Source organism: Anser brachyrhynchus, assembly GCF_964034855.1.
Source record: "Anser brachyrhynchus genome assembly, chromosome: 21".
Classification (NCBI taxonomy): domain Eukaryota; kingdom Metazoa; phylum Chordata; class Aves; order Anseriformes; family Anatidae; genus Anser; species Anser brachyrhynchus.
In genome coordinates, this window is record NC_137714.1 from 5,062,694 (window position 1) to 5,076,333 (window position 13,640).

General features: G+C 48.9%; 1 protein-coding gene across 6 annotated transcripts in view; it reads right to left on the reverse strand.

Annotated features, from left to right (window-relative positions):
- PIK3CD (phosphatidylinositol-4,5-bisphosphate 3-kinase catalytic subunit delta) overlaps positions 1–13,640 on the reverse strand; it is a 48,977-nt gene that overhangs the window by 19,279 nt on the left and 16,058 nt on the right. For 3 of the 6 annotated variants that reach the window (XR_013941308.1, XM_080563675.1, XM_080563673.1), the window contains 8 exons: positions 7,454–7,527; positions 6,950–7,113; positions 5,363–5,591; positions 4,686–4,915; positions 3,657–3,836; positions 2,848–2,997; positions 2,442–2,531; positions 979–1,200 (listed from right to left, as the gene is read on the reverse strand). Coding sequence is in view for 5 of the 6 variants with exons in the window: in XM_080563675.1 (XP_080419801.1) it covers positions 979–1,200; positions 2,442–2,531; positions 2,848–2,997; positions 3,657–3,836; positions 4,686–4,915; positions 5,363–5,591; positions 6,950–7,090 (1,242 nt within the window). In the remaining variant the exon portion in view is untranslated. Of the gene's footprint in view, positions 1–978; positions 1,201–2,441; positions 2,532–2,847; positions 2,998–3,656; positions 3,837–4,685; positions 4,916–5,362; positions 5,592–6,404; positions 6,918–6,949; positions 7,114–7,453; positions 7,528–13,640 lie in introns of those variants that run through there. The other 3 variants (XM_080563674.1, XM_080563676.1, XM_080563677.1) reach the window with 2 other exon arrangements.

Sequence of the window (13,640 nt, forward strand, 5' to 3'; positions counted from 1 at the left end):
CTGTAACCCCGAGAGCCCTATTGATGTCAACACGACAAAGCTCGGCAAACCTCCCAGCAGTGAAGAGGAGCAGGCAGAACCGAGACTTAATAAAATCTTCTGTGATCGCATTTGTCAGTCCCTCGTTTCTCTGTACTCTAGTAAAGGTGACATGACTAATCCTCTGTTTAAAGCACGGTGACAGTGCTTTTATGGCTGCAAAAAATCATTTACAGAGGAACAGATGCATTTGCTGCTCACAAAGAAAAGTCCTCGCATGCAAAGAGCTAGAGGCATCATGCTTACTTAAGTTACAAGACCAGGAAGACAATAATTCAATTACAGACTGCACTTAGATCTACTCTTAGTTATTGAATTATTGTTATTAATGGGTTAGAAGTTTTGAAACAGAGGTGAGGAAAATGAGAAATATCACTACCTCTCTGATTCAGAAGCTCAAACCAAGAGCTTCCAAAGTGATTTGACACTTTCCATCCTCAATTTGCAGCATTTGAACAATAACCCCAAAGGTCCTGCACTTTTATTTTATCTCACCTAGAGCTTTGCTACAACCAGTGTTTACATTCCTCATTTTCTTCCCCGTTCTTGGCTGTTAATTTGCTCCATGCGCTTGCACGAAAGAGCTTACTAGAAAGAAGATGCAGCACAGAAGATGGTTTTAACCTCAACTATGAAACAAGGAAGTTGCGGAACAGCAAAACGGAGAAACTAACACAAATGATTCTTTTTTGTATGTGTTCAGATGCTGGGTATGTTTCTTAACAGTCTTTCTGGAGAAGAAATTACAGTTAAAATATCCTTTCCTACAGGCAGCCACTCCTCAGTTTCCTGTTCCTGTTGGGGAAGTTACTGGCGGTCATTCTGTAAGCTCATTTATTAACAAAGCCATCAGAAAGCAAAGGGCATTCGGCTCAGACTGGTGTCCCGTGCCCTCCAGCCCTGGCAAGCCTGGCTCGGTCCCGCGCTGGCTTTACTTACAGCTTTCTTGGACTTCTTCTTGGTGGAGCGTGCCTTCTTTGCCTTCTCGATGACAGCATAGAGGGCAAAACAGAGCCGCGCCATGCGGGGAAGATCACAGATGTTGATATCAAAATCCAGCCTTTGCTTCCACACCGGCTCCGAGCACACGTTCACTTCAGAGCTTGACACCATTTTGCACAGCATCTCATTGCCGTGAAAGAGACCTGCCTGCACCACCAGCTGAGGGGAGAAGTAAGAGAATACCGTGAATCCATGGGGACCTGACCTGTTCACACAAGACCCATGACTAGAAGAGGAATGGGACAGGGAGTCCAGTCCTGTGAATAGGATGCCCTGCTCCTTTCCTCTTACGTCCCCTAACCTCCAGCTTTACCCAGCTGCAGTAAGGGCACTGTTACCCTCTTACTTCATGCAGACTTGCAAGAGCTGCTTAATCATTGCAAAATGCTTGGGTAATCCATCGGTAAGGGTATTACAGGTTCCATCCTGTGAAGCCAAGCAATATAAATACTCACCAAACCTTGCCCACTGAGGTGCTACAAAACCTCAGCAACCTGTCACGCTGAAAAAGCAAGGCAGACACTGAGAGCTGAGCCAGTGCTTAGGCCAAAGAGGGAGCAAATCAACATTGCAGGAGAGGGCGCATGCAAACGCTGGGCGCCAGAGCAGGCCTGCAGCGCAGTGCCAGCTGTGAGCTGTCTCTGGGTGCACATCTGCCTGCAAATCTGCACTGCTCCTGCAATCTGCCAGATCACTGTACGGCTGTCAGGCCAAGCTCATCCCCAGCTTTACCTCGTTACAGCATTGCTGGCTAGTCTGAATCACAGGAGACTCCCCAGGAGAAGCTCCCTGCAAAAGATGGGGCACTGGACAGAAGAAGTAACTATTTCATTGCCTGTTTCTTTATAAAGCTTTGCCCTGCAGAACACCTATACACGATATATTATTGCTCTGGTTCCTTCCTCTCCCAAAGGGCAGCCATTCCCCTTCTCATTTCCCTGCTCCCTCTTCCCAGCAAGCACCTTGCAAATCCCAGGGCTTTGCTGCATCATGCTTTCTGTCTCAACTTTACCAGTCACCACATCTCCCATCATTCTCTCTTCTCAGAGCTGAATTTCCCTTCCTCTGCTTTCTGCAGACTTCCCTGCCCCTCCACACCTCTGTCAAGCAGCATCACTGCAGGGGAGCAGCACTGTTTGCTACTCAGAAGCTCTTGTAGAGGAGTGTTTCTAAGAACGCATTGCTCTGCTGCTGTGCTGCTGGTTAGCAAGTTGCCTTCCCCTTCCTGTTGTGCTGCAGCTCAGAAGCTGCCCGAGGGCTGAATGAAGCATGATGAGGATCACATGAGATCGAGCGATCAGCCCCTGCCTTCCTCACCACACACAAACAAGACCGAGGCAACCAGGAAAGCAAGAAAGCCAAAACACAAAACCAAAACCCCAAACTGAGCCGGTACCTACCTTCATTCTCTCATCTGCATTGACCTTGCTGCCTTGCACCAGCTCAATGTAGAAAGGCTGCTCTAAGGACCAGAGAGAACTGTAGTTTGGCTAGAAAGAGGAAAGGGTTCAGATCAGAAACAGATGCAACAAAGACTTCTCAAGCTATGGCAAGACCTCATGGCTCATCACACGCTTTTTGCCCCAAGAGAAAAGAGCGTGACGCTGCAGGTGGGCAGTATGAAGGCTGTGACAACTCGGGCACTTGTGGAGGGAGCTGGAAGGTTGATTGGAAACCCCCAGCTCTTGGACCCTAGTGAATAACCTGCCCCAGGAGTGGCAGGAAGAACCAGCTGCTGTTCCAAGACTTCATCAGCATTGCCATGTGAGTTCAGGGTGACCTGGTGGGGTCACTGTGCCCTTTTACCTTTTTCTTGGGGAGTGGGGGAGGCTTCGGAGACATCTTTGGGGTGTTGGCAATGCAGTTGATCTGCTCATCTCTCATAGCAATGATAGTGGACGAGTGCACCATGGTCAGGTGGGGTGTTAGGCCTCGGTGCAGGCAGCTGCGAATATACTGCAAAGACAGAAGAGTCAGCACGGATGAAACAGAGCCAGGCAGGCATGAGCAGTCAAGCAAATCAGAACTGCCCAAAGCAGAAACAGGTGGAAAGAAAACATGGAAAGGACACAGTAACAATCAAAACTCAGTTTTAATTTATCTCCTGTTGCTTTTTAATCCAGCATCTCCCTGGACTCACACTGCCAGAGCCTTATAACATGCATGTGACATGCCTTATAACCAGCATTACAGCAACAGACTCCTATGGCTGCATTAAGGGAAGCTGCTGAGAAGGATTCAGCACTCCCAGCTGCAGTTTGCCCTGCCAGGTGAACGCAGGATAGGGGATTATACTTGCCCAAATTCCAGGAAGCAAACCTCCAGCCCACCATGCAAGCAAGCAGACATTTCCAGAACCATAATGTATAAATGCACTTATTTACACTGCACTTGCTACCCAGGGACAAGCTAGATCACTAGCCCCCCACACCATAAGGACCTGTCAGGTTGCTAGAAGTACCCCTGGCCCCAAGCAGCACGCAGGTCCTGCCATCAATATGCTGCATTCCTGTAAACAGCAACATCTCCTTGATGGAGGACATGTCTCAACGCACCCTCCTTGCAAGAGCGCAAAGGGGAACAGACTCACTGATAAAGGAAGACAAAAGGCTCACCTGGAACTGGTACAGGGGGTAGTTTCCATACAGATATTCGTACTTCCCATTCACCTGCAGGGTATAGTCCTCCGGGCTTTCCATTGTCTCATGGCGGAAGACGGTAGCCTGCTTCTTGATAGCGTAGCTCATTAACGTGATGGGGAACTCATCTGGGGCGATCTGGAAAGTGAAGCTCTCCTGCAATCCCAACAACATAGCACGGACCGTCAAATACCAGCAAAGGGCTGAAATCAGCACAAGAAGCAGCAATAGCTCAGCAGGGAGGTAACAGCATTCCTGTTGCTGACAATGAAGGGAAGGATAGGGAGGCACCCTATCCCCCCACAAATGCATTAGCAAATAAGTAGGGATGTTTGCCAAACTGGGCAGAAACGTGTTTCAGCAGTGCAAGCACAGGGCTGGAAATCAAGAACTTCAAGTCCAGTATAAGCAGTATCACCAGCACATGTGGGTGCTATGCTAGCCGTTAAAAATCTTCATAATATCATCAAGGCAGATTGTGGCTAGGGTCATCGTGCTCAAACACACTGCTCCCAAAGGCCATTCTCCCCTGGGGGTGGCTTCTGCTTCATGCCCAGGCAAAACATGCGAAACTCACATTAATTAAGGGTAGCAGGCAAGAACAAGGGCCATGGGCAACACAGACCAATGTCTGCGAGCAGCATACGCTGAGCATGAGCTGAGCGGACTCTTGGGCTTCAAAAGGAAAGGCGTACATTTGGTTCTGTGCTTCTCTTCCACCCATAAACAAAAAGCTTTCCACCACGTGTGCATGCAGCAACCTCAGCTACCAGCTAACCAGTACACCCAACGCATGGTCAGGAAGGGGAACAGCTCCCTTGGTTGGAGGCGCAAGTATCCCTCCCAACCATCTCCACAGGCAATGGAATCTGGAGGATGAAGATGAACACTGAACAGATGGAAACACTGTCCACGTACACATTATTCCGTCTCCAAATGCCCAAAGGTACCCAAAGGGAAAACACAAACAAGCTAAACATCGTCACAGAAAAATTTGTGCTTTACCCCACCAGACTGAAACTTGACGTTGACAAAAATGTTCTTGGTGGGGGTGTGCAGGAGTCCAGTCCCAAAGCCTTTGGCCATGGGCTCCAGCTGCAAGGGAAAGTTGTACTCCATCCAAGCTGCCCAGCTGAGCTGCTGCCGCTTTGCTGCTCTCTCCTCGCAGAACTGGCACATTTTGGTGCGGAAATCATTCACCTCTGGATCCTGCATGGAATCAAACTCGTGCAAACCTACATGCAGAGGAAGAGAGAAAGACAAAATAAGCACCTGCACCCAACAGGGGCAATCGCCCTTTGGTAATCAAGTGTCTGTGAAACAATCTTCCTAAACACATGCTTAATATTTGGTCAAAAGGAGAAGAGTCAGCCAAGTTACTAATGATTGCTTATTTCCTCTGCAGAATTGCACGGAGTAAATAAGTAATTACTATGGCAGAGTAACGATGCAATTACTATGTCCGTCTGCCAGCAGGGAAGATCACCCTTCTTCCTGGGTTTCCACATACACTGTTCCCTTACCAGAGCCACTACAGACCAATGCTGCTTATTTCATCTACCATCTCAGCAGGCTCCATTGCTATTCCATGCTTAGGAACGCTGGCTGGGACAGAGGCATGCATCACCAACAGCCAGCAGCCCTACCACGCTCCTGGTGAGACCCGTGGTGGGGGAACTGACCTTTCCCAATGAGCAGGCTGATTTGGGAGTTAATAACCTTCTTGACTCTGTCGCCTTCTCGAGCCACAAGCCGCAGTACCGGTAGGAAGGGCTGGATGTCACAAAGCCGCCGCTGCTCATCCTCCAGCTCTTGCTGCTCGGCTGTCTGGTTGATGCATGTGAAGACGTAGGCCTCGGGGTCACTGAGCATGTGGTAAAGCGGCTCATACTGAGCATGCTTCCACACCACCTGGGACAGAATGACAGCAGGGTGAAACTACTGCTGCTCCGCCAGAACCTCATCTTCCTCCTTCTGCCACCCCACAACCTCCCTCTCCCAAACCTCTCACAGCATTCCTGCACTCACAGGCTGCTTTTCAGCCAAGTCTGGGGGCTCCAAATCTTGCTGAACTGTGGGGAGATTTATTTCTAGTGCCTTTAACTGGCCTCCTTTTTTTGTGCTTGCCATGTGCTCCAGGCAAGGTCAATCTCTTGACCTTGGTATTCAAATAACCCTCACCTGGATAACTCACAGCAAGTATCTGCTGACCGCTAGCCTGGTGAAATGAGAAATTACTCTCACTGGAAGGAAAAGTGGATTAAGTAAATTGCCCCCAGTAACATCAAATTTGTGACAGAGCCAAGCACTTTCCCAAAGTCTTCTGAACTCTATCCAGTTCTCCAAGCCTCTTTGCTCCCAGCAGACAACACTTCCACGTGTTTGTTCATATTCCACTCCTTTACTCTCCCTAAGCATCTGCTGTAGGAGACACAGCTCTGCAGTCAATGGGCCTCCAGTGTGACCCAGCATGCCTACTGGTTGTAAAACACAGACCTGGAACGTAGCAGCTGGAACCGATCAGCTCCACTTGCCCTTTTTTTTATTTGACCTGAAAGCTGCAGTATGAGAAAACTTGGAATAATCTGGCACTGTGCTTCTGTCCCTTGTGATCTGTGACTCATCTAGGCCAGGTTGCTGCTGCAGAGAAAACCTTTTCCATTCTGTTTTCCTTCACTTTCCCCTACCCCTCCTCCTGCCCGGGGAAACAAGAAAGTATCGTGCCTTTTACACGTGGTTTCACTGCAGCGTTTTATTTCTCAAATGGAATTCTCTCTCTCAGTTCTCAGCTTTCACTGTTCAGTTTCTGTCAGGCAAGAGACGGGTGTGCTGACATCCTGAACACTTGGAGTCAGTCCAGCATTTGTATTTGACTATTTGGGGTGACTTCTCCTTGCATCTGCATACACGAGAGCATTCAAAATGAAAAATCCAGCGTGGGGACTGGATGGCTCAGGGAAGCACTGATCAAACATGCAGACCACGAGCCCTGTGTCACCAACGTGAATCCGCCCTCATTCCACAGTTACTCAAAAACTGATTCATGTCTCAGGGCTGGACAAGTGCCCAGTGAATTAAGCCCAGCACCACTGGCACCAGCAGCAGCACCTCGGCAGCTAGACAAACATTTAGGATTGTGGAGACTGTCACAAGGAGCAACACGGAAGAAATCCAACTTGGGTTGAGACCCAAAACATTTCCCCTGGCGTTCCCAAGAACAGACTCCTTGTTCCAGAAGACTGCAGACAGGACTGGAACAAGGCTGTTACCTGCTTGATGGTGCCCAAGCTGGCATTGCAGGACACAGAGAGGTTCAAGTATATGCCTGTGGGCAGCAGAAAGTCCACCTGGATGTTCTGGTTTTCCCCCTTGGACCAGAATTCCATAGGGCAGTAAATGCCCGGGGGCATCCTGCTCACTTCTTAGCTACAACCTGCAAGAAAAGAGAAAAATGTTGCTGTTCACTGCACAATATCTTCTAAGAGCACAACTCAAATCTGTGCTGGGCTCTGTACAAACTTAGTGTGCAAAAGGACCTAAAGAAAGGAAGATCAGCATATCTGCATAGCTCAGGAAAATTGGCACCTTAGTCAAATTTCCAGTCCAGTGCCTTTAAACCAAAGGGATATTCTTGCTATAGAATTTGCTTCTATTTCAATGCAACCCTTTCTTAATCTCTTTTAAACACCTCTATTTGACAAAGACACCGAAGAACTATCTTCCCAACAGCTCATTTTCCAACCAAGCCGTCAACAGAAACAATGAGTCCCTACCCCTGGCTTTGTAAGGTAATCCTCAGGCCACATGCTCCAAGCTCCATTTTGTTTTCCCAGAGCTCAGTTCCAGTCTGCAGAGGGAGAAAGAGGTGTTGCTGGTTCTGAGTACACACACATCTTTAAACAAAAAATAATAACACTCCACTGCATAGTCCCCACCCTGGTAAAAGCAGAGGGAAAATGAAAGCTAAGGCTGAAGCACTCAGAATAAGTTTGTTAACTCCATTTGCATCCCTTCACCTTGCACTTTCAGGTACAAACGCGGGATAAATGTGCACATGAACACCTAAAACAGGAGGCTCTAGGCAGAGGGCCATCATATGGTTTCCTTCATAAAGACACAGTCTCAAAGTCAGAGAAACCCTCCAGCTCCATTCATTTGCCTATGAGCAAAACACTGCAGCAGTATAAAATCCTAGCTTCCTCCAGAGGTGACAGGCAGCCAGTCTGACTCTGCAGGTTCTAAATTTGTCCCTGCACATGCCCTGAGCAATTCTGACAGTGTCACTTATCCTCGGTCCATGATATCAGTACAAAATTTGCTCACTTCACAGCTTAAAATGCAGCTCTGCAGCTGTCAGATGTGTACAAACTTAGAGAGAAAACAAGCAGCATGCTGCTGAAGATTTGGGTCTCCCGAATCATGAAGTACTGCTGGCAGCCCTGTGCTTCGCTACGACAAGAAGCCCAGCATCTTATCTGCAGTGCCTGGGAGCACAACACTTCCCCATCAGCAGTGAGGCAAGGATTCCCAGAAATATGAGCTATGTTTTATCTGTCCTGCTTCCTCAGTGCACATGCTGTATCACACACGGACCGGATACAGAGACCACAAAACCACCCATGTGCCTTAAGAGGGAGGGAAGTAAAAGGGGGAGGAGGCAAGGTTTACAAGTTTGAATAAAGCAAAACAAGCTTGCCTGGTCCTCTGATCATTGACAATAAAACCAGCAGGTTTCTAGAATACCTGTTCCTTCAGCCCTTCCCAAGGGGAACGAAAGCAGCAAACTGCCATGACCCTGCTGACAAGCTGAGACAGAAGATGCAATTTTGGCCAAGCTGCTTCCTTCTGCTGAGGATTTCTACCTGACAGAAAGCTCCCATCAGCCACAAAGTACCATACCTAAGATGTCAGCACGACAATGCCAAGTTCCAATTGCTCAGGACCTTTCCAAAGACATCACACCGATTATCTCATGATGTACAGGGATGTTTTCCAACAGAAGACAAGGTGGATATGCCAAAGGAAGGATAACCTCTGGACTCGTGCTGCCTCTAATACTTCTGTTACTAAATCTCTCCTCTTCTCACAGCTAAATTCAGAGCACTTTGCTAGATGAACCTTAGATCTGATCCAGCGTGACAGCTGTTACATTGAGCAAGCTCTGCACAGACTGGTATCTTGCACCACCCCAAGACAGACAAGGTATCTCCCCCACTTTCATCTCCCCTTTTGCCCTGGGAAATCAGAACAGAGCTGTCCAGGCCGTAACCTTGTTTGCACTATCCTGACCTCATGAGAAAGAGTAATCACAATTCCCTTTTCTCTAGGACACTTTGCCATTTACAAATAGCCAAATGCTGTGTGACTCCTTTTTGTCAGGGTTTACACTACTGGTATCATGTGAAATATACTCTTTGCTTTTCACTTCTGCAGTCTTTTTTTCTATAATAAAAAAGGAAAACATAGATTTCTCCTTGCAGCTGCCAATTTCTAAAAGTCCCAGCTTCATCTCAATCTTTCATCCTGTTGAATGTACAGATTACTGGATTACGGTAAGGTTACGACCTGTAGGCCTGGCACTCTGAGGTTCAAGTTATTCAACCCACACTTGACAGAAATTAGTTTACTGCACGGCCTGCACATCCCGCAAAGCCAGGGCAAGCATGGGTGAAAGAGAGGTCTGTATTTTTGTGGGACGCAAACCCACAGAATGCACCCCATGCAAGTACACATGCTACCTAAGGCTCCTACTTATCTACACTGGCTGTAGCCACCCACTTTTTACAGAAGACTTCCCCAGCCCTCGCCTTCCTACTGCGTACACCCCAGAACATCGTCTTCTTGCTACAATACTTCCACATTCCCCCACCTCCACCTTCCTACGACACTTAATCCTCCCCCAGCAGCCACATCTCCCACAGCCCTCCAGGATTTGTTTTAGGCCCAAGGCCTGGTTCAGGTCAGGGAGCGCGCAGCACTTGGCACCCCAGGGGCCAAGGAGCAGGGCAGACAAGCCGAGTGCCCAAATCTGGCCTACACACACGACGTCCAAGAGGGATATTTCAGGACTGGCCGGCCAGCTGATCTGTTTGGGTGGCCAAACGTGTACATCTGAAGTAAAGGCCAGGCCCTCACACAGGACCAACCTTTTGGAGCCACGCACAGAGCATGTGAATTAAAAATGGGACCTTAAACACCTCCTCATCTATCTCAGGGCCTGCTTATATATAAAACTGACCTAAAAACTGCCCCGTGGCATGCATTCACTTGGGCTGGACGCCTAACATCGTGCAAGGGCTGCGAGTGACGGGCTGCGCAGGAGCCCCTCAGGCAGGCTGACCCCAGGGAGCCAGCACGTCTCGTGGACAGCGCTGCTGGCGCAGCTGGCAACACGAAAGCAAGGTGCAGGTTGCTCAAAACATTATTCTGCCATTTCCTGAGAGGGGCAGGACCCCCGCTGCCCTAAAGAGCCGCTCTTCGCGGCCCACAGGAAGGCAGTAATTGAAGTTTTTCTCTCACAGTAAGCAAGCACGCGTGGTGGGAGCCCCAGGTGCTGCGAACGAGGTGCGGTGAGCGGCCAGCCACGACGCAGCTGGCAGGGCTCAGTGTCGCTTCGGACTTCTCAGAGCATGTAAGAGGAAGAGAGATGAACGTTGCACAACGCAGGCCCCAGAGCATCGAGCAAGCACCAACAGATTTCCACGGGTCTAAGCAAGAAGCTGTTCCCCACAATTCTCACAGCAGTCAAGTGTGATCCCCTTTTCACACGTATTTCTGCACTGTGGAATATTTTCAAAGGGGAAAGTAAAAAGCTGGGTAAGAAAGACTTTCTCATGAAACTAGAAATAAAATACACACGGACCCACTCCACGCTGCCCCCTGCTCTGGTTCAGCCCTGTCCAACCAGCAGCAAAAATTATTAGTAGTGGACACCTGCTCCTCAATCCCTCAGTAATTTTGGGATGTGGAGTCGGCCCATTTCCTAGGGGAGCAATCAGGAAAGGCGCATCCACTGGTGCTAATCACTGCCTTACTGAGAGCCGTATGGGCAACGAATCCATCTTACAATGCCCAGACCTCTCCATCCCTGGGCAGAAAAAGAGGCAGAGGAAAATAATTATGAGACAAAATTCCAGGTGAGGATGAATCCTTTGCTTCCTCTCCCTCTTTGCCTCAAGTGATTATTCTACAGGAAAGCTACAGACTGCTTTGCCCTCCTTAAGGTCTCACCTTGCTTTAATGTGAAGGTACTAAACGTGTGTTTTTCCCAAAGAGGAGAGATGGCCAAGACAGAGCTGAGATGCAGATGGGATGAGACAATCATAAAACCCTTATGTTACTGGATGCCATGTAACGCATGTAGGCATGATACACGTTTTGAATTCGTACCACACTGAGGAACGTGCAGTGCACAGAAAGGCAAACCTATGCAGAACGTAGCAGACACATTCGAAATTACCTGGGTGGTATTTAGTGAGCCAGCAGTCAACACAAAACACACTAACACACATCTCCTCCTGTAAACTTATCAACCACAGCTCTGGTGTTTACAACACACAACTGCTATTGAGTGAAAAAAAAAAAGCAGCGAGCTATCAAGATCACACGCAGAGTAGTGTTCCACAAACCTCTGCGAGGCTGCTGCGTTAGACAGACACGGAAGCTCTAACGCCTACAAACCGATTACAGAATTACTAAACCCCGAGACTACAAAAAACCTTTCAACTTTATAAGAAATGAGTGGCACGGAGCTCACAGGTGATGCGTGCAGCGTGGGAGACTGCAGGAAGCCACTTTCATTGCAGGCATCAGCTCAGCTGAGGGAGGAGACCACGGGAATTTTTATGTACACATGTGCTTGGCACGTCTTTACCACACAAGCAACATGTTTAGCAGGTCTGAACCACGTCTGTGCTCTCCCCGACACAGCACACCCACATCAGGGGGTCTTCTGAAGGTGTGTTGAGCTTGAGCTTGCTTTTTTGGTGGTGGTCATGGGCTGAAAGAGGTCTGCTGTACACTGCGAGCAAAGGCAAGTCATTTGAGCATCAGACTTTTGCAAAAGTAACCTGCAAATTCCCCTCAAAGAACAGACTGGGAAAACTCCCCGAGCACACAAGCGTGCCCCCAGAGACACGCAAGCAATTCAAAGTGACTGCAGGTGGGAGCTTTGGGGAAGGCCCCTCAGCAGGGCTAGCTGGTTATGTGCACCAGGTGCCACTCATCAACTTAACTGCATATTAAAAACAGCTGAAATTGCTTGGCCTTGTGGCCTAACATAAGAATTTGTGACCCAGGCCTCAATACCAGGATGTGGATGCAACCAACAGAAGCTCTGTCATGACCTTAGCAGCTCTGACAACCTGTCTATCTGTTCTTCTAAAAATGAACACATGCTGGGGAAAGGTGCTAGAAGCACGGCTTGGGAGACTGCCGGGTGCAGAGGTGCAAGCGTCTGCTGTGCCCTGGCCCCAGCGGATTAGGTGGGATGTTCCAGACTGCTTAGAGGACCTGGAGCTGCTTCTGAACATCATTTATTTCAGAGAAGTTAATAGGATAGATTTGGCACATGAGAGCTCCTGTGCTCTCACATGTCAAAAGTGTTTCCTTTACAGTTTCCATAAGTTCTCTATAAAGTACGGGTCAGTGTCCCAGCTGTGCTAAGCCATCTGTGCTCCCTTTCCGTTCCTGAGACAGCACTGCACCTTCAGCACAGCCCTGAGTTATACCACAGCTCTGCCTCTGGATCCTCCTCCTCCAACACACGCCTAAGTGTACGGCTTGGACTATGAACCAGGCAGGAAAACCCCTGAAAAGGTGGGGAGAAGCATTCAAACCCTTAACAACACCTGAAGTCAACGCTTTTGTATGCTCGGGGTTCATTTCCTCAAACCTGGGTTTAGAATATGGTGATCTTTATTTGGTTTGCCATAGTCAGACTTCTACCTCTGCCAAATATAATACTCAAATAAAGACTTTTGCATATTATCAGCTTCTGTTTTATAGATTGATCTTTTATATCCCGCCACACAGTTCTCTGCACTGATTCGGTTGTTCTCACAATACTTTTTTGTTCCTCTGGCTCTACAGAGGGCACGTAGCTGCATTTTTTCCATGATGCCTTTCATGAGAGATCTCTAAGCCCCTGATTAATCACCTTTACTCATTACTTTGCTTACACAAACCATTAGACTGAAGCAGATGTACGACAGGATCTGTTCAAGACAACTGGGCAAGGGATGAAAATGCACGCGCCCAACATTTCAGGCCTCTGCAACTCCGCAGAGCATCCCCTTCCCTACCAGAGGGGCTGATACAAACCAGTATTTACGTAAAAATCGGCACCTTCAGCATCCTGAGACACTGACTGGGAGCAACGAGCCTTCCCACTGCCCCAGGAGGCATTCTAGCTGCAGGAAGACCACAGGGATCAGGCCTTGAACAACTGCTGGACCCAAAGAATCCCTTGGCTCCCGCTCTTCCCCTTCTGAAATACACACACCTTTATTTTGAGCGTTCACTTTGCTCCATGCCCGCCTCACACGTGCACACGCCCAAAAAACAGGATCCCAGCAAGGAGCAGCGGGAAGCAGAACTGCACTAATGCAATCTGAACCGGAGCTAACCTCGTTTGCGCGCGGGGCCGATGATGAACGGGGTTGTCAGCAGGGAAAGACAGAGGAAAACAGAATGCATGCAGGGCGATACCGGCAGGGCCACAGAGCTCCTCGGGCATGAGCATGGCAGTGCTGCACCTCGTCTGGGTTCAGCAGGGCCTTGGGTACGGCCACAAGTGTCAGCCAGAAGGAAGGGAAGGGATGGGAAGCTCAGGTGAGGCACCTTAAGAGCAGCGGAAGCAGGCAGCCATACCTCCTTCTGGAAGCAAAACAGCATCGCCAGAGAGAGGCAGAGGAATGTCGGGGGGTAGGAAAAGCATCTGACGGGAGGACTCGAGAACTC